Source organism: Myotis daubentonii, chromosome 6 (assembly GCF_963259705.1).
Source record: "Myotis daubentonii chromosome 6, mMyoDau2.1, whole genome shotgun sequence".
In the NCBI taxonomy this organism is placed as follows: Eukaryota; Metazoa; Chordata; class Mammalia; order Chiroptera; family Vespertilionidae; genus Myotis; species Myotis daubentonii.
In genome coordinates this window covers 56,609,403-56,631,194 of record NC_081845.1, presented here as the reverse complement: position 1 = coordinate 56,631,194, position 21,792 = coordinate 56,609,403, and the positions used below count along the sequence as shown (strand labels likewise).

The following is a 21,792-nucleotide window of genomic DNA, read 5'->3' as shown; positions in this document are numbered from 1 at the left end:
GCTCTAATACCCTGATAATATATATTCAATTAGAAAAAATGTGATGACTGTATAATCTGGTCAAATTTTCAGCTTGTAAGATACCTTGTAAACCCCAAACAGTAGAAATAATTCTAAAGCCAATAAATTCAGTTAATAATAAAAAAATTAAGGGAAATACCTACAAGAGATCTTGAGGTCCATATTCAAATACTACAAGTTGTGAGCTGATACTCAGGTAAACATTACCTGATTGCAAAGCAGTGATTTTCAATCTTTATCATCTCATGGCACACAAACTAAATTTCTGTGCACACACACAAATATGTTTTTTGCCTATCTGACACAAATAAGTATATTTTGACTGACACTGGGTAGCTATTATTGTGTTGGCTGTTGTCATTTTTTAATTTGACAATCTAAGGGACAAGAGGTCAGTGGCCCCTGATAAATATGTATTACAAATTTTGAAATTCTTACGGCATAGTGGTTGAAAATTGCTGCCTTCTCTAAGAATGAAGAATTTGAAATTTATATCTTCAAGATGCTAAATTTTTAAGTCTAAAGTTTACTTTTCCATTAAAAGTGAAATACATGGTTATTAAAGATGTGAAAAATAAAGAAAAGTCTAAAGAAGAAACAAGTTACCAATAGTACCTCACCCAAAGATTTCAATCTTTTTTCCAGGCATACAGAGATTTCCTTACAGAACAGTAATCATGTTTAACTGGACTGTTTGATTTAGGTTTTCTGGAGAAATTTCTTAAAGCATTTAGTAAAAAATGGTTTGAGTCATTAGAAAAGTAGACATTAATCCTTCCAAATCACTGAAGGCTCATTAATGTGGCAAATGAATAGGTTGTGGTTTGCTGGCATGGTGATTCTCCCTAGGACAGGGCAGCCAAGAGTGACAGGTGGATCTTGTTCAAGCTGTAGTCAGTCATTGCTTTTACACCAGAGTTCTCCCTAAGTTCTTAATTGTGATTTCACTAAGTAATTATTTTCCAATGCTATGCAGACAGTATTTTCTCTCTTTATACATAAAATAAATGTATCTAGATATAAAATTCAAGCATGAAAACAGAATTTGGAACCCATGAGCCCTTCTTGAAAAAAAACACAATGATTACGAAAATTCAGTCAAATAAGAAACCAATCAAAATAATTCCAAAATGGAGAAGCTATGGCTGGTGAAAAGCATTCAATCTCTTTAAGAATCAAAACCAAGATCTAAATTTAAAAGCTGAGGGAAATTATAGATGTAGGAGAGAATAAATATATCTTCAACAAGAAAAATTAAACCAACAAAAAAATGGGTACGAGGGTGTGAATGGGGGATGTAAGAGTTACACTTTATAGAAGGGAAAACTAGTAATGTATAAAACTTAAAAATGCAGTTAAAAAGAACACGGTTGCTACAACCTTTGAGGGGTTTTCATAACCTATTTTCTTAAAGCAGTGGTTCTCAACCTTCTGGCCCTTTAAATACAGTTCCTCATGTTGTGACCCAACCATAAAATTATTTTCGTTGCTACTTTGTAACTGTAATGTTGCTACTGTTATGCATTGTAATGTAAATATCTGATATGCAGGATGGTTTTAGGCCACCCCTGTGAAAGGGTCGTTCGACCGCCAAAGGGGTTGCAACCCACAGGTTGAGAACAGCTGTCTTAAAGGGATCTTCCAGGATATAGTATTTCTTAGAATGAAGTTTTTTTTTCTTTTTATAGATTTAAGTAAAACCAAATCTAATATTTTATTTAAAAAGAACTTGTAAAGTGTGATCTTATTTTTATAAAATGTTTTGTCCATTTATCCGTAAGTCTGCCTCTCTCCTGCCTTCCAACTATTCAAGCTTGCTTCTATCTCTGTAAGTACATACATAGTGAGAAGCATGGGCCAGTTGTTTCTGGCTAAATTACTGCTTTCTTCTTTTTACTTTTCTATATTTTTTACTTAAATAATGAACAACTATTCCTTTCATGAAGACAGAAGAGTCTTTGATGCATAAAAACATTTAAATATGAGAATTCCTTGGAGATATTGTGGGTTTGGCTCCAGACCACTGTAATAAAGCGAGTATTACAACAAAGTGAGTTGTAATCTGTGTGTTGTGGAGGGTCTCACCCTCCATCTGTAAAAAACATACCTCCTGTGAAGCTCAATAAAGCAAAGCTCAATAAAATGAGATATGCCTGTACAAAGTGGTCCTGAAATGGATAGTTGTAAGGAAAGGCAGGGGAAGATACTTTAAGCTAGAAATGATTTTTCCAATGAGGACAGTTCTCTGACAACTATCACCATATTACAATGATGAAATCAGTCACTTACTTAATTTAACAACAAAGAAAATGTCAAAATGTTTCCGGCTCTATTATTGTTCTACCTTTCCCACTGGAGTCTAAAGGCAGCAGAAATATTGGTGTGACCTGAACATTTCTCTTTATTTTAATAGTTGCATGGGCTCCAAGTTAAAAATTACCCTTTCCAACTGTGAATATAAATGACTACATTAGGAAATAAAGAAGCATTGTGATGTATAAAATATGCAATATGTGATAAATAAAACATCCTGCCTCTCCAAGTCTATACTGAACTAATGTCGAGACAATCTATCAACCTTTATTTGGAGGTAGCCATTCGCATTTTGAATTTATAGCTCTGGTAAACACTGGCTATTACAGAGCCAACCAGATCAGGAGGTCTGACTTTCCTATCTTATAGTCACATCCCATATTTTCTGGGTATCATTCAGGAAAACCCAGAAGTAATGATGAAAAACCCTCTATAAATTCAATCTTTCAGAAATGGAATGTGTATCTTAAAGTTAATTCTTTTCTATGAATAAGGAAAGTTCATAGAAGGGAACAGGAAAAGTAAAGAACAAGGAAGGTAAAATAATACACTACCGGTGACCCTTGAACAATTCAGGGGTGCGAGGTGCCAACCTTCTATGCAGTCGAAAATTCACATGACTTTACTCCCCAAAAGCTTAAGTACAAGTAGACTATTATTGACTGGAAGCCTTACTGATAACATAAACAATTAACACGTATTTTGTATGTTATATATAATACATACTGTATTCTTACAATAAACTATAGAGAAGAAAATGTTATTAAGAAAATCATAATGGCCCTAGCCGGTTTGGCCAGTGGATAGAGTGTCGGCCTGTGAACTAAAAGGTCCCAGGTTCGATTCCGGTCAAGGGCACATGCCCGGGTTGTGGGCTCGATCCCCAGTTGGGTACTTGCAGGAGGCAGCCGATCAATGATTCTCTCTCATCGATGTTTCTATCTCCACTCCCTCTTCCTTCCTCTCTGAAATCAATAAAAATATAGGTATATATTTTTAAAAAATCATAAGGAAAATACATTTACAGTGAAAAAATTTCACATGTAAGTGGACCTGCGAAGTTCACACTCACATTCAAGGGTCAACTGTATAAACACAGAACTTTATTATGAAAAGAGTATATGATGATTACCTTTTTTCCTGGCTTGATTTGAGGTGAGAATGGATCTCAAGTTTTTGCTTTTCATCATGTCCTTTGAAGTTTTCTTTTCAAGAGTAGAAGTCTTGCATGGTGAACTGGGTTTTCCATAGCCCGAGCTCCTAACTGACGCGTATACACCACTCTGGGGTTTTCTTTTAGCTAAAGGAGGTGCACTTCTGGCCTTCTTGTATGGTACCTCTTTACCAATTACAGCCCCTTCTCCAGAACTGAGTTGAGGTCTAAAAGTCTGCATATAACAAGTACAAATTCTTTAGTACTTAAATGAATTTCAACTATAGTTGAAAATGAAGAGTTAACAGATGGCAAAATCATAGTGATTACTAAATAACATAGTTTGCTGAAGGCAAACCACTATATTAAAATTCCCTAAGTCTAGGTCATCAGAATTTTAGTATTTTGCAGCACATCTTTAAAGTTGGGAGTAAAACAAAGCAAAATAATATGAAATAAGCCTGCCAGAAAGCAATATGTGTAATTATGAGAATTAACACAGAGGGGGATGAGAAGAAGATATTTTGAAATGGCAAATTTTATTTACTTTTTCCTCCAGATTTCTCAAGATAAAAAAAAAATTTAATACACTGCCTAATTCTACAGACAAAATGGGAGATAGTTTATGATAAACACATAATTCCAAATTACAAAATAAAATACTGGGATCATGAAACTGTAAATCAGAGTAAATCAAGGACACAGGAAAAAGGAACAATGATATACAAGTTTCTCAAAGGTTTCTGATAGCATTGATATGAAATGCCAACTTAACCTACTTTTGCAGAACAGACTACTGGAAAGATTGAATAAAAAGCACTAAAATGATGAATAAACTTTATTTTATTATGCTACTCAAATGCTGAACTATGCTTACTAAAAAAAAAAAATTAATCAAAGGATGGCCTTTAAAAGAAAGCTAATGCCTTAGAGGTACTTTGAATGTGGGGACTGCAGGCTGTTGTAATAAATATTGCTCACAAATATCCAGGATCTATGTGGAGGTTGGTAAGTAATCAATCCCACAAACTTAAGAAGTACTTATGTATCAAGAACACTTATATAATTTTATATAACTCCATTTATCAATATGTCAAGTTAATTTAAATTATAAACACTTACTTTCTTTATTTTGTCTTCCTGAGGTAACACTGAAGGAGCAACAGATATTTTTTTCCGCAAAATGTCAAGGTACATTTTATCTATACATTCTTCTGTAGTATTTACTCTTGGGCAGCAATTTTCTATACTTTCATTTGTTGTCTTTTGTAAAACCACATTCTCTTCATTTTTGTCAAATAATTGGTTCACATTTTGTGGCTCTTGAGACACATTTGGCTTCATCTTAAAGGGTAAGGGACTTATGACTTCAGTTTCTTTACTATCAGCCTGTTTTTTATAGCTGTAAAACAAAACAGGACACAGAGCACACATACTCTATGACTCCTCAAATATCAGTTTTATTAATACACACACACACACTATATATATATATATATATATATATATATATATATATATACACACACATATTTAATATGCATAATTATTCAAATTAGGTAATTAATATTAAATACATTATTTACAATTCTGGTCAATAGGGCATACTCACATAGTATCGTATAATAGTTTTGAATTTCAAATAATAATGTTAAGGCAGTATAAGGGAATACATGAATAACTCTGAGGCCTACTTCAAAGGAAAGCCAAGCCAAACGAGACTAAGATTGCTTTTGTATAAGAAAAAATAAAATATGAACTTTTTATAATATATCATTTACCTATACCTTATAATTTCAACATGCATTTGTGGCAGAAAAAGCATTTTATATATGTCTAGAAGAAACTAAAGAAGTAATCATAATTTATGCCAATGAGGTATAGAATATAAATATTTAAAGGCATACATTTCATCACAGTATAGGAAAATTTTTAAAGTAAAACAAAGTCACGAGGATTCTGAAATAAAGTCATTTCTGTGGTTTAAAACAGTTAAATGCAATCTAACATTTCAGACCATTAGATTTAAAAAATACGGAAAATATCCCTTGAAATTTCTAAATGTTGTTAAAGATCAGCATATTATGAGGACTCCAAGAATATGGATATTGTGAGCTCAGCTTCTGGCTGAGCAGCGCTCCTCCTGTGGGAGCACACTGACCACCAGGGGACAGCTCCTGCGTTGAGCATTTGCACTCTGGTGGTCAGTGCATGTCATAGCAACCAGTCATTCCACTGTTCGGCCATATTATGCTTTTATAATAGAGGACTAGAGGCCGGATGCACAAAATCTGGGCAAGGGGCTTGGCCCTCGCAGTCGCAGCAGCTTGCCTCTCAGCCCTCACAGCCACAACGGCTTGCCTTGGCCTTCACAACCACTGTGGCTGCCTCAGCCCTCCCAGCCCCAGCTTCACCTGGAAGGTCGTCCAGAAGGTTGTTTGGCTGTCTGGTCTAATTAGCATATTACACTTTTATTATTATAGACTAGAGGCCCAGTGCACAAAAATTTATGCACTCAGGGGGGTCCCTCAGCCTGGCCTATGCCCTCTTGCAGTGTGGGACCCCTCGGAGGATGACCACCATCTGGCTTAGGGACCGCTAGCTCCTAACCCCTCTGCCTGCCTGCCTGATCACCCCTAACTGCCTCTGCCTGCGGTCCTGATTGCCCCTACCTTGCCCCCCTGCTGGCCTGATCAACCCTAACTTGCTCCCCAGACAGCCTGATCGCCCCTAACCACCTCTGTCTTGGCTCCAGGCCTAAGCCGCAGTCTGGCCTCCCTCTGCAGGAGGCGATCTGGTGGATCAGGGGAAGGCAGTGCCCCCATTACCCCACTGCTGCTGCCACTGTCGGCCTGAGCCTGGGCCCTTCGCAGTCACCTGAGGCTTCCTGAGCCTCAGCCCTCACAGCCACTGCGGCTTTGTCCGGAAGGTCATCCGGAAGACGCCCGCCCTAATTAGCACATCACCCTTTTATTAGTATAGATGATAGTTCCTCATTAAGAGCAGAATGATGGAAAATGGCCTAATTAAGGAAAATCCCCATTTGCAAGGTGTGTGTGTGTGCATACGTGCGGGGTTGGGGGTGATGTCTTCAAAAGGTCTCTCCAGTGGATTTCAATTTGCTAATGATTACTGTATTTTGCTTTCTGAATGGGAGTACTTGTTGCAATTCACCATTATATATATCAATGGTAGGAGTGAGGCAGTTATAACTTGCCTTTTTAAATCACTGATTATTAGACAATCAGGAGCCACATTGAAACTTGATGGAAAGGACTGCACTTTACCTGGAAATCCTGGCCTTTTTGAGGGATACAGTCCTGAATGGGACTCTGAGCTGACTGCTATGGGAGAGAGTTAAGTGGGTCTGTGTATGAAGAAGAGTGAAATAGAAATTTGGCTATTGGGAGGATATATTCTGGTTGATTCTGCCTAGATGCCTATCAAGCTCATTTATTTTTCTCTCTGGGTATACAAGCAAATCGCATTTCCCAGCCCTCTTGGATCTTGTTAGCTAAATATGCTAGGTCTTATCAATAGAATGTGAGCTAAAGCAGTGGAATACTTTTGTGTTGAGGCATAAAAGTATGCGACACCATTCTTTTTCTTTCCTTATCAACTGGTTGGATGAGGCCATGATAGCTGTAAAACCATGTGTTTATGACAGAAGAGGCCTGAGTCCCTAAATGACTGTGGGTAGCAGAGTCCCACTCTGACCCCACTGACACTCATGAGATTAGGATGTGAGCGAGAAATAAACTCTGATGATGCTAAGCTAAAAAATTTCAAGGATTATCTGTTATAGCAACTAGGATTATGTACCCTAGAGTTTACTAAAGAATTTTTGGATATGTGTACTAAAGTTTATACTACTAACATTTCTACAATTATTATTATGCCTTTAAGGTAAATATACTTGTCTTTGACTTTTAAACACAAATGTAATAATCTATATTTTAGAATTCACATTACTAAAATGCCAATGAAGACACAAGATACAAAAAATCTCTTCAGTAACACTAACATATCCCCAAACGGTACTGGTGAGTAAACACAATATGTCTTTTAAAAATAAGTAGCACTCGCCAAAACCGGTTTGGCTCTGTGGATAGAGCGTCGGCCTGCGGATTGAAGGGTCCCAGGTTCGATTCCGGTCAAGGGCATGTACCTGGGTTGCGGGCACATCCCCAGTAGGAGATGTGCAGGAGGCGGCTGATCGATGTTTCTCTCTCATCGATGTTTCTAACTCTCTATCTCTCTCCCTTCCTCTCTGTAAAAAATCAATAAAATATATTTTAAAAAAATAAAGTAGCACTGAAGACCAGTGGAAGAATACTAGACTTAGCATGCAAGTAGATGGGTTTTAGTGTAAGTTTCACTGTATCATTTTTGCTCAACTAGTATAAATGTAGAAACAAGGCCAAGAAATCACTGCAAGTGGATTTCCATTACAAGGGGCTCCAAATGTGTCTATTAAAAAATAAATGAATGAATGGATGACAGACTTTTCAGACATATTTCGTGGACATCACAGATCTGATCATGTAAGTGGTTAAACACGTGGACTTCCTGTATATCCCTTAAGGCTTATTGTTCTTACTTGTGAAATGAAGATAATAATGGAATAAACTTCAGGGAGTTGCTGTAAGATTAAATAAAATAGTGTATGTAAAGAATTTTGCATAGTACTTGGTCCACAGTGAATATATGATAAAAATGCTGGATGTTATCATCATCATCATCACCATCATCCAGTTGTTGTGAGAGCTCCACGACTGAAGTGACTTTATTGCAGTCTCATCAGTTGAATGATGGGGATTAAGGATGCCTGTCCTACTTCTTATAAAACCCCATGAGGCCCTAACCAGTTTGGCTTGGTGGATAGAGCGTTGGCCTGCGGACTGAAGGGTCCCAGGTTCGATTCTGGTCAAGGGCACATGCTCAAGTTGTGGCTCAATCCCTGGTGGGGGTCGTGCAGGAGGCAGCCGATCAATGATTCTCTCCCATCCTTGATGTTTCTATCTCTCCCTCTTCTTTCCTCTCTGAAATCAATAAAAATATATTTTAAAAAAATTAACACCACATGAGATAATGGATGTGACACTCTAAGTCAGTGGTTCTCAACCTTCTGGCCCTTTAAATACAGTTCCTCATGTTGTGACCCAACCATAAAATTATTTTCATTGCTACTTCATAACTGTAATGTTGTTACTGTTATGAATCGTAATGTAAATATCTGATATGCAGGATGGTCTTAGGTGACCCCTGTGAAAGCGTCGTTCGACCACCAAAAGGGTCGCGACCCACAGGTTGAGAACCACTGCAAGTGATACACAAATGCAAAGCTGTTTCATGATGAGGTTATTGTGATGTGCTATTCTGTACCAGAGCGGGAGCATTTTCTCCAAGTCCACTTCTCTTGTGCCCAAACTCATCCTCTGGAAGGATGGCCAGTCCTAATTACAAAACTAACTGGCTTATAAACAAGAAAAATCTATGACTCATCCTATATAATAAAGAGGTAATATGCAAATTGACCCTCATGCCCTCACAAGCAGGCTGTGTGGGGTGACCAGGCAGGCAGGGGGGTTAGTGAGGGACAAACAAACGACTAAACAAGCAGGCTGCATGGGGCGACTAGGCCAGCAGGGGTGGGGGGCAGTTAGGGGCGACCAGGACAGCAGAGGGGGGCAGTTGGGGGCAACCAGGCCAGCAGTGGGGGCAGTAAGAGATGACCAGGCCAGTGTGAGGGGGTGCAGTTGGGGATGACCAGGCTGGCAGGGGGGGCAATCAGGCCGGCACACAGAGGCAGTCAGGGGTGATCAAGCTGGCAGGGAGGGGCAGTTAGGGGCAACCAGGTAGGCAGGTGAGCAGTTAGGAGCCAGCGGTATCGGATTGGAGAGGGTGCAGACTGGGCTGAGGGGAACCCCCACCCTGCACGAATTTCGTGCACCGGGCCTCTAGTATACAGAATAACATTCATTTTCCATCCCTTCATTCAAAATCAAACTGTCCCTGAGCTATTTAAAGCTGAAGAGATTATATTTTTCAGTAAAAAGCTTTAAGACTACATAATGGCATTTATCTATTATTTTCTTATTTTAGCACTAGGAGAATTTTGATGAACTGAGTAAAAAGAAAAGAGTAGTGGCTCATAGGTAGATACATACAAGTTACACTTTAATCATTCACTAGGAATGATAATGTAGAACAAATGATTCCACAATTTTCCAGAGACAAAACAATAACCAAATAACTTGCACAATCCAATGAAAAAAACACATACCTTACAGGTTGTAAATCCAAACCACTGATCCCAAAGGAATCTATTTTGATAGTTTTCATCAGCTCCTCTACTGTGGGCAGATCTAAGAGGGGGGAAAAAGTTAAAATAGCAACCAAAAATGTTAGGTCATTTGCTTAATTTTATGTATCATACCAACAAAATTACTTTTTCTCTGATTGATATAGTTAACAAAATGACTCATACAAGAAACCCATTGTAAACTTCCTTGTACCAAGACAACTTCCGTTGATAGTTATTATTTGAAATATATATAACTATATATTTAATGCATAGGCATACAAGTCTCAAATATATGTATCTGGGTAGAGCCACATACACTTTTATTTGCTAAATATGTATTTAGTTGATCCCTACTGTTCTCTATTTAAAAAATAACTTTAGTATATGTTCATGGAAAAGATTAAAAAATGTGAAAACAATTCAGTAATTTTGTAATTTGGTCAAAGCAGATTAGAAAGGAAACTGAAATTTTATCCCATGTTCAGCTCTAACTTTACAGTTAAATCACTGATTTCCAGATTTCATTTGAACAAACCCTTTAAATAAATCCAGAGATTGAGAAATAATCACTACAGCAAATTGTGTCTAAATTACACTAAATTGGAAACTGTTCAGAGAGGATCTTAAATAAGCTTTTACCAGATTCTGTAGTAGAAATGTTTTTGGAGGACTCTTCACTTTCTTGAGGATGACCTTTCTCTGAGTTCTTGACATTTTCCATGGCAGCAATCTCAATTCTTTGTTCATCAGAATTCCCCAAGGAATGGGCTATATGACAATAAGCCTGATGAAGAGCTTCAATATCACTATTGCTTTGTCCATAAGAAACACCTGTTAAAATGAATGTAATCTCCAGTATAATCCCACAAAACATGAGAAATATATAACACTAATGTCATCCCTTAATCTGTGAAGAATAGTGAACAAGGCATAGGACAACAATGACATTACAGAGTTACTAGTAAGTACAAAATTAGGAAATATATAGGTAATGGCCTGCCAGTATAAATCACAGCAGGCTCAATAACTCTTCAGAAAGTTGAGATGTGTCCTGACATGGTAACTATAAAATCTGACTCCACTAGTTAACTGCCCTCTCTTCCCACTACCCTTAATTCAAAATAGTTGAATAAAACTATTCCTAAATTTCCTAAAGTGGCCCAATCATCTCAGGATTTTGTCTCTCCCTTATCAATACCACTCTTTTAGCTTTCCTGTGTCACCAAGCAGTAGTCTGCATTTCTTCAACTGAAATTCACTCTTCTAACTTTGCAATTACATGGGTGTTTGCAATTCAGTGTGTGCCAACTTCCTGCAAAAGCTGCTATAATGAAAAACAATTTCCTAATGGCCAAATCCGGTCATCTTTAGTTCTCAACTCCGTGAGGCATCTGACACTGTCCTTTTCCTGGGATCTGTCCTGCATCCCTTCTCCTTGTTCTTCCCATCACTTTAATGGCTACTTTTCCATCTTTTAAGGTAAAATTAGAGGCCTGATGCATAAAAATTCATGCAATAGTAGGCCTTCCTTCTCCCCCAACTGCAGGCACCAGCTTCCCTCCAGCACCTGGGACCCGGGCTTCCCTCCTCCAGCCGCCGGCAGGCACCGCGACCCAGGTGGCTTTGCTCCAGCCCTGCCAGCAGGCACCCAGAACCTGGGCGGCTTCCCTCCGGCCCTGGCTTCGTCCAGAATGAAATCCGGTCGAATTAGCAAATAACCCCTTTTATTATTATAGATTACTAGAGGCCTGGTGCACAAAAATTTGTGCACTCGGGGGTGGGGGGTCCCTCAGCCCGGCCTGTGCCCTCTCGCAGTCTGGGACCCCTTGGGGGATGACCACCTGCTGGCTTAGGCCCGCTCCCTGGGGGACTGGGCCTAAGCTGGCAATCAGACATCTCTCTGGCAGCCCGGGAGCCTTTGGGGGATGTCCACTTGCCAGCGGGGAGCAGGCCTAAGCTGCAGTCTGACATCCTTAGTGCTGCTGAGGAGGCGGGAGAGGTTCCCACCACCACCGCTGTGCTGTCAGCCATCAGCCTGGCTTGTGGCTGAGCAGAGCTCCCCCTGTGGGAGCACACTTACCACCAGGGGCAGCTCCTGCATTAAGCGTCTGCCCCCTGGTGGTCAGTGTGTGTCATAGTGACTAGTCATTCCCAGTCTTTCTGCTGTTAGGGTCAGTTTGCGTATTACCCTTTTATTATATAGGATAGAGGCCTGGTGCACAGGTGGGGGCCAGCTGGTTTGCCCTGAAGGGTGTCCCGGATCAGGGTGGTGGTCCTGCTGGGGTGCCTGGCCAGCCTGGTGAAGGGCTGATGGCTGGTCACACCCCCTTCAGGTTGGGGGTCCTCACTGGGGTGCCTGGCCAGCCTGGGTGAGGGGCTGATGGCTGTTTGCAGGCTGGTCATACCCCCTTTAGGGTGGAGGGTCCCCACTGGGTTGCCTGGCCAGTCTGGGTGAGGGGCTGAGTGCCGTTTTCAGGATGGCCAAGTCCCCCGGCAACGGAAGCTCCCAGCCTCTCCTTTTTTTTTTTATTCTGGGATTTGTTTACCTTCTATAATTGAAACTTTGTTGCCTTCAGTGGAGCTCAGAGCTGGCTGCGGCAGGCGGGAAGCTTGGCTTCCTCCATCACTGGAGTAACCAAGCCTCCTGCTTGCTCCAGCTCCATGGCTGCTGGCTGCCATCTTGGTTGGGTTAATTTGCATATAGTCGCTCTGATTGGCTGGTGGGCATGGCTTAAGGTACAGTCAATTTGCATGTTTGTCTTTTATTAGATTAGATTATAGCTGGCTCATCTCAGGGCTCTATCTTTAGCCTTCTTTTTTAAACTACCTTCCTTCTCTCCTTCCTTTATGCCTAACTTTCATCAAAACCCTTAGCTTCATCTATTACATATACGCTCATGATGCTCATATCTGTGTTATCCTTTTTTAAAAAAGGTTTTTTTTGATTTTCAGAGAGAAAAGGAGAGGGAGAGAGAAACATCAATGTGAGAGTGAAACACTGATCAGCTGCCTCCTGCATTCCCTGACTGGGGATTGGGCCTGCAACACAGGCATGTAATCTGACTGGTAATCCAACTGGCAACCTTTTGGTGCACAGGATGACACCCAACCAACTGAGCCACACCAGCCAGTGCTGTCCCTATTTTTTTTTACTGAATAAAGACATTTAGATTATTCTGTAAGTAAGTCACATCTAACATATCCCCAACTGAATTTAATATATTCCCAAGTAAAATTTGTTTTGCTACCAGTATTTCCTATTTTAGCTAAGGGCATCACTAATCACCTAGTCATCTGAAATAGAACATGATGTCATTGTTCACTCTTCCTTCCTTGTTACCATTCTCCTCCTTCTCCCAACTGATAAATTCTGAAAAAAAGAATTCCAGGAACCTAATGAGAACAATGGTCTAATATTTCTATGAGTATTTTCTTTCATTTTGTAACTTTCATTATTAACAGTGAATTTTAAAAATTAGAGAAAAGAATAAGAATCATAGAAAAGTGGAAAAAGAGGAGAGACATGGGATGACCCATCTCCTTTTCTTTTGATACCCATGATTAATTAATTAGTGCTTAAAAATACAACGGTATATGCAACCTCATCTTCCTCTATATAAACTTTAATTTGCATAGTATACAACTCTAAGGGGCTATTTTTAACTTTAAATGTAAGAGACATCCAAATGCCACACAAAAGACTGTAAGAATGCCTTACAGTGGGTATCTTTCTAATGCTTCAGGTCACAACTGCTATTCGGATGAAGCATGCCCCCAATAAATAATAGATTTGCTTTAAGAAATTAAAAACAGCCCTAGCTGGCTTGGCTCAGTGAATCCTGCGAACTAAAGAGTCCTGGGTTCGATTCCAATCTAGGGCACATGCCTGGGTTGCAGGCTTGATCCCCAGTAGGGGACCTGCAGGAGGCAGCCGATCAATGATTCTCTCTCATCATTGATATTTCCCTCTCTCTCCCTCACCCTTCCTCTCTGAAATCAATAAAAATATATTTTTAAAAATTAAAAACAAAAAGGAGAGATACTTAGAGCAGAATTGTGAACAGTTAAGTGGCAAGAGGCAGAGATTTTTAAATAGGACTTGAGGAAAAAGATCTTGCCTGTTAAGTAAGCCTAACTCTTCCCCTAACCATGTCACACTGAGTAGCATGACTGAAGGAGAAAATTAATCTTTATGAAGAAAGGAAAAAAGGCACAGGTAGTTTCTTTTCTCCTCTACAAAAATATCCTGAGTAGTTAAGTATCTGCTGATATGTGTAGAAGAAATGACCCCAATGGTGAGTAGCACAGCAGTACTGAATGCTCATACCTAATTTATCAGGTGGGAGGTGTCAGAAAGAAGTTCAAGGCTTTAAAGCAACAGTAGAGCAAACGTGCAGAAAAACAAATGACCTAAAAGTTACAAATTAAAAGTAGAGGATAGAGAGGTATAAGGTGCTGCTCAGGAAACAGAGCAGGAAGGGATACTTTTCTCCTAACTTTACACAAGTGATATTAAAATATCTGAGTCATACAAGTTAACTTTTTTCATGCCCTTTATGAAAAAAGGCCTGACCAGTTTGCCTTTTACATTAAAAAGAGAGTATTCTATGTCGCTTATTTTAAATATTATTATTATTATATATTTTTATATAAAAAGCTTGTATTTTTCCACTTAAGAAAGTTGAGACAGGTTAAACGCTGAGTTACAGAGGCAAGCGTCAGGTTGTGGAGCAATACTGTCACCTTGTGACTGCTCCGGTCATGCAGCCATAGCACAAAACGGTACTGCCTGAGGGACAAATGAAAACAAATGGAAGGCTAGATCTGGCCTGGTGTTAGGAAAAATTCATTTTCATAGCTATCAACATTTTTCTCAATAAAGCACAAGAATTACATCAATGTTATTTTAAAAAGATGATCTTTGACAATGCTGCACCTAATCTGAGCCTGCTTAATCCTAAAAGAATCATGGTAAAAACAAACAAACAAAAACAGAAACTCCACTGATCTTTTCAGTTCTTAACCCAAGTTCAGGTACTGATTTGAAGATTTCAAGTGTATTTCTGAAGTACCAGGTAAATTCAATATCTCACAGCTAATCCGATTTATACTATAATGCTTTCAGGTTCTTTATTATAACTTGTACTATTAACCAACAGTTGATATAAATTATAATAATGATAACAACCACTGAGTTGCTATTACTTGTTGAATCTTAACAATGTACTATGCAACATACGTTATTACAGCTGACCATCACAAGGCCTAATTTTAAAGAAAAACAGGCTTAGAAGCATTAATTGTCCAGTGTCAACCAGGAGATAATTGGCAAGGATGAGAATAAGAAACAAAGGGTACATGACAATAAAGTCATACTCTACTATATTTCAGAAACTGACTCATCAAAATATCTCAGAGACTAGAATACTTAAGAAATAATACCAAAGCCCTAACTAGTTTGGCTCAGTGGATAGAGTGTCAGCCTGCGGACTGAAGGGTCCCAGGTTTGATTCCAGTCAAGGTCATGTACCTTGGTTGCAGGCACAGCCCCCATAGGGGGTGTGCAGGAGGCAGCTGATCGATGTTTCTCTCTCATCGATGTTTCTAACTCTCTATCCCTCTCCCTTCCTTACTGTAAAATATCAATAAAATATATTTTTAAAAAAGAGAAATAATACCAAAAAACTACAGCTTTATATAACTGCTTGGATCATCTCAAAAGAATTTTTACTTTTAGCAATACATTTTTTTATTTTTGAGGTTTTTTTTTTAATAACCTACAGCAGTGGTTTTCATATTGTATTTTATAAAATCATGGTATTTCAGGGAAAATCATGTGTTCCACAGATGTTTGGTTGAAATTTCATTTTTAAATGTGCTTTAAAACTTAAAAATTGTACAGGAAGCTAATCTAAACACTCAAATGTGCCACTTATGTAACTGTAGTACTTTGAAGACCATCAGAGTCAGAACTTTGCCTCTTGCTTTGTTTTCATGCATATCTTAGAACAAAGTTTTTCTGGCCATACTGTACATACATGACCCTATAACAGTGATGGCGAACCTATGACACGCGAACTCATTTTTTTGGTTGATTTTTGTTAAATGGCATTTAAATATATAAAATAAATATCAAAAATATAAATCTTTGTTTTACTATGGTTGCAAATATCAAAAAAATTTCTATATGTGACATGGCACCAGAGATAAGTTAGGGTTTTTCAAAATGCTGACATGCCGAGCTCAAGTTTCGCCATCACTGCCCTATAATGTATCACTGATTAGAAAAACTATAGCTCTACACTGGTCTTTTAAAAGAATTCATGTCTGCTTACTGAAAACTCTGCAAGTGGATCTACTATCACAGCGTATAAGTGAAATGAACTTAAATAAACAGCAGTAAAACTGAGGAACATGCTTTCGTCATAGCAGAATACTCAGGTATTAACAAGTAAATGAGTAACTTGTCTTGATGGGAAAATTCTATTGTAGTTTTTGACTTATATTTTGACTTATATTTTAAAATGGAAATGGGTGAAACAAGTAAAATAGTGGTGACTCTTAACAGTGACTAGAAAAAAAGAAGTCTGAGTAGACTTTGTAGTTTGGGTCATGATCTGGTTGCTGATTACATGGGTGTTTCAGTATTTGAAAATTCATTAAGTTGCACTATTATGACACACTAGAGGCCCAGTGCACGAATTCATGCACCAGTGGGGTCCCTCAGCCTGCCCTGTGGGATTGGGCCAAAACTGGCTCTCCAACATTCCCCTGAGGGGTGCCAGATTTCGAGGGAATGCAGGCCAGGCCGCGGGACCCCACTGATGCGTGACTGGGGCCGGGGAGGGACGCGGATGGTTAGCCAGCCGGGGAGGGACCGTGGGAGGGCTCCACGGCATGTCTGGCCCATCTCACTCAGTCCCAATTGGCCAGACCCCAGCAGCAAGCTAACCTACTGGACGGAGTGTCTGCTCCCTGGTGGTCAGTGTACATCATAGCGAGCGGTTGAGCAGCCTTAGCATATCATTATCATATTACGCTTTGATTGGTTGAATGGCCAACCAGTCAACAGGACACTTAGCATATTAGGCTTTTATTATATAGGATGTTATACTAGTAGGTATATTATACTTTCTTATAGATATACTATATTTCTATTAAGGAAGAAAAGAATTAAAAATAAAATTTAAGTAGATATTTGGAGTTGGGTTAGTGATTTATCAATTCTATTGCTCTTGTTTTCCAAGTGTTTAGATTGGTTTACTTGACCATATTGGTCAACTGAGTCTTGAAAAGCAAGCTGATTAAAAAGTTCCCATTTGTAACTATTTATACAGTAAGTCAAGAATATTTTTGCATTATACAACAAAAACAAAATATACTAACATATTAAGTCTGATGGTGATATGAAAATATAACAACTATCTATAAACTTACGATTTCAAAAGTTTCAAAGGAGCATTTTGTTTTATCTTTACTTGTAAATGTTATAAATGTAAACATTTATGTTTATACTGACAAAATACCATTTTTATCTACATAGAGTATACATAAGATTTCATTTGGAGATAGATAGGATTCCACTGCTTTAAACAAGTTTACAAAGACAATGTCCTAAAGATCTTTCCAAACTTAAGTCTAGATGGTCCTAGGCATCTCAAAATTTTGGGATGTGATCCAGCTTTTTCCTACACAAAGGGAACTATAGAAAATCACAATAACACTGAAGTTTTATTTCTCCTATACATGGCAAATTTAACTGAATACCCTGGACAGGGACAAAAAAGTTAGTATTTACCCACTGTGCTACACATTGTATGAACAGCACTCACTTATTAATAAGCATTTACTTAAAAACATATTTTATTTGGCTGTCTAGCATTAGGTGTCACCATTAGCAAGTTCAGATTACTGAAGTTGTTAAATATGGTAGAAAATATGAGATTTAAAATTTTATTGTCAATACTAGAGGCTTGGTGCACGAATTCATGCATGGGTAGGGGTCCCTCGAACTGGCTGGTGATAGAGGCCTATCAGCAGGCCAGCCAGCCAGGGGAGAGGGAGACAGACCCTGGGAAGTTGTCCAGCTGGGGGGTGAGGGGCCAGGGAAGGTTGGCTGTGGGAGTGCCCTGACCATCAGAGGGCAGCTCCTGCATTGAGCGTCTGTCCCCTGGTGGTCGTGCACGTTATAGCGACTGGTCGACTGGTCGTTCTGGTCATTCGGTCGTAATGGTCACTTATGCTTTTATATATATAGACAGTTATTATATAGTTATTATGTATTATGTATAAATGAAGTCAATTAGTCATAAAATATTACACATTTAGAAAATACTGAGTTTTCAAACATTTTTACCTGTTCCTGTCATTTCATTGTCAGTTATTTCGGGCAGAACCTTTGGCATAATAGTTGCTTTATCTTGTTCATCAAGGTTGACCTCTGCAACAGAATCGAATGAATCAAGCAGCACCACTGGAACAATATACAAAAAAAGTTATTAGAAAAACAGAGAAATTTGCATGGTCCCTTTAAGAAAGTATTTTAATCATAGGCAGTCCATATAAAAACAAAGATATTTACACATAAAGAATATATAATCAGGTATCTATTATAAGCAAGCATGGTTTTCTCCTTATGTATAAAAGAGTAAGTTTGCATTAACATACATACCTATGCTTACATACAGGCCTAATGTACATTTATATGTGGAAGGTAAAGGGCCTGAGAAAAATAAAATACCCCAACTTTGTTGAGGTATACCTGACACTTGACAATGTCATATATTTATACTTTATGAAATATTTACCGCAAGGAAGCAAATTAACATCCACCACCTTGCATAGCTATTTAGCTGTTATATGTGGTGAGAACACTTGAGATCTCCCCTCTTAGCAAATTTCAAGTACATAATACACTACTGTTAACTACAGTTACACACTAATCTCTTGAACTTTTTATCTTGCATTAACTAAAACTTTGCACCCCTTATCCAACATCTTCCTATATCCTGCTCTTCCAGCGCCTGGTAACCATTATTCTATCCTCCCTATGATTTTGGCATTTTTAGATTCCACATATGAGATCATGTAGTATTTGTGTTTCTGTGTCTGCCTTACTTCACTTAACTAAATGTCCTCCATGTTCATCCATGTTATTCAAATGGCAGAATTTACTTTTTTTTTTACAAGGCTAAATATATATTATTATTTAAGTATTTAATCCATTTCACATTGATTTTTGTACATGTTGTGGATAGGGGTCCAGTTTTATCTTCTGTATGTGGCCGTTTTCCAAATGCCATTTATTGGAGCGACTATTCTTTCCTGTGTATTCTTGGTCAAAAATTGACCATTTATACTTAGGTCTATTTCTGGACACTCTATCCTGTTCAATTGACTTATGTGTGTTTTTAATACTAATAGCATGCTGTTCTGATTACTACAGCTCTTTAACAGTTTGAAATGTTAAATAGAAGGACATGTGATTCCTCCACTTTTGTTCTTTCGCAAGACTGAGTTGGCTATTTGGATCTTTTGTGGTCCCATATGAATTTTAAGATTGTTTTTGAAAAATGTCATTGGAATTTTGATAGGAATGTACTCTATTTGTAGTTTACTTTGGGTAGTGTGGACATTAAAACAATACGAATTCTTCTAATCATGTACATGTAATAAATTTCCATTTACTGTGTCTGCTTCAATTTCTTCGATATTTTGTAGTTTTCAGTGTACATATTTGTTACTTCCTTGGTTAAATTTATTCTTAAGTGTTTTATTCTTTTGAATGTAATTTTAAATGGAAATATTTTCTTTTCATGATGTTTCTCTGATTTTGGTATCAAGGTGATCTCGGTGTCATAAAATGAATTTCAAAGTATTCCTTTCTGTTCTTTGAAAGATTTTTTAAAAATTGGTATTGATTCTTTGAACATTTGGTAGAATATAGCAATGAAGGTATCCAGTCCTAGGCTTTTATAAAAAAGAAATTTTCTTAAATATAACAAGGATTCAAAATAGAGAGAAGAGACATATTATTGAGACAATCTGTGAACGTTAATTCATTGGAGATATTAAAAAACAAGTACAGCCCTGACTGGTTTGGCTCAGTGGATAGAGCGACGGCCTGCGGACTCAAGGGTCCCGGGTTCAATTCCAGTGAAGGGCATGCACCGTGGTTGCGGGCACATCCCCATTGGGGAGTGTGCAGGAGGCAGCTGATCGATGTTTCTCTCTTATCGATATTTCTAACTCTCTATCCCTCTCCCTTACTCTCTGTAAAAAATCAATAAAATATATTAAAAAAAACACACAAGTACAAATAGTGGTTTATTCAGAATTATTTAGATGAAATGCTGAACAATTTTTTGCCGACTAAAACGTAAGTATACACAATATTTACCATTGGCCAGCATGCCAGTTTTCTCTTCTTCCTAAATTAAAGGTAGAAAAGAATTGTATCATTTAAAACCAGCGTTATGTAAAATGATAATGGAAATAGTAACAAAATTTGAAAGCCAGAGCTCTACTCCATTATGAAAAGATCAGGAAATGTTCTTTCTAGGTTTATCACCTTCAGTCAAATGATAATTCTAGGGAGTGTAGCTATGCGAGAACTTACAGAAGTTTCTTCAGAATCTTGGCAATTACCAGTAATCCTATCTAATAGACAAACATGGTAATTGACTGTACCTTCGCTACGCCTCCCATTGGCTAATCAGTGCAACATGCAAATTAACCACCAACAAAAATGGTAGCTAATTTGCATACTGCAGGCAGGGCGGGACAGCGCCATCCCGGGGCAGCCGGGCAGGGCAGCAGCAATCGGCCGGCCCACCCAGGCATCCTGTGTGCGACCCGACCCAGGGCAGCGGGGTGGGGCAGTAGCGATCAGCCGGCCCGCCCGGACGTCCCGTGTATGACCTGCCCAGGGCGTCCCGTGCGCGACCCGACCCGGGGTGGCGCCCCAAGCCCCGGATCGGCCCTGCCATGTGCGCGACCTGGGGAGGCGGGGCAGGCACCGAGGGATCGGGCCTGCCATCTGCCACCTGGGGAGCGGGCCTAAGCCAGCAGGTGGTTATCTCCCGAGGTTTCCCAGACTGTGAGAGAGCACAAGTGGGGCTGAGGGTCACCCCCTCACTCCCCCTCCCCCGCCAGTGCACAAATTTTTGTGCACCGGGCCTCTAGTTAATTTATAAAAGCCTTGTTTAAAGTATCCAGATGCCCTCTGCTCATCCACTTTGCTCAGAAATTTTTTTTTTAACTCCAGGATAACATGAATACCTCATATAAGATTCTTTCTAATATAACATCAGCATTTCCCCCTTATTGTTAAGAATTAATGATTAAATATAACTTGTACTCATGGTTTCATCTACATTTTGAGAGAAAATTTTCAAAAAGGTAGGCTACCAAATGGTAACATAATTGAAATTCATCAATATTATAGGATCCCTTAGAATAAGTTTTCTAATTAGTGTCACCTATATTCTCCACTCAGATAGGCAGTATATAGGATTATCTATATATACTAGAAGCCTGATGCACAAAATTCATGCAAGAGTAGGCCGTCCTTCCCCCGGGCTGCCGGCACCGGCTTCTCTCTGGCACCCAGAACCCAGGCTTCCTTCCAGCCACCAGCAGAAACCCGGGATCCAGGCTTTCCTCTGGCAGCCGACAGGCACCCAGGACTGGGGCTTCCCTTGCAGCCCTGGCTTCATCCAGAAGGCTGTCCAGAAGGACGTCTGGTCTTATTAGCATATTACACTTTTATTAGTATAGATAAAAGCCAAGCAACTGGAATGATGGAACGACCAGAACAACCAGTCACTATGATGGGCACTGCAGCAACCAACCAGCCCCATTGGGGCCTTATGGGCCCCCCTAACCCTCTCACAGCCCCTCCCCCTGGCCTGCTCTACCCCCGATCAGTCCCCCCCCCCCATTGTGGACAGGGCCTGCCAGCCAACCGCTCACAGCCTCTCCCCCCCACTGGCCCGCC

General features: G+C 39.2%; 1 protein-coding gene across 4 annotated transcripts in view; it reads right to left on the bottom strand.

Moving 5' to 3' along the window:
• CEP162 (centrosomal protein 162) overlaps nucleotides 1-21,792 on the bottom strand; it is a 76,922-nt gene that overhangs the window by 37,839 nt on the left and 17,291 nt on the right. For 3 of the 4 annotated variants that reach the window (XM_059701039.1, XM_059701040.1, XM_059701041.1), the window contains 6 exons: nucleotides 20,194-20,224; nucleotides 18,151-18,267; nucleotides 10,434-10,625; nucleotides 9,774-9,855; nucleotides 4,610-4,889; nucleotides 3,467-3,722 (listed from right to left, as the gene is read on the bottom strand). In XM_059701039.1, the coding sequence (XP_059557022.1) occupies nucleotides 3,467-3,722; nucleotides 4,610-4,889; nucleotides 9,774-9,855; nucleotides 10,434-10,625; nucleotides 18,151-18,267; nucleotides 20,194-20,224 (958 nt within the window). The remainder of the gene's footprint in view (nucleotides 1-3,466; nucleotides 3,723-4,609; nucleotides 4,890-9,773; nucleotides 9,856-10,433; nucleotides 10,626-18,150; nucleotides 18,268-20,193; nucleotides 20,225-21,792) is intronic. The other variant, XM_059701042.1, reaches the window with a different exon arrangement.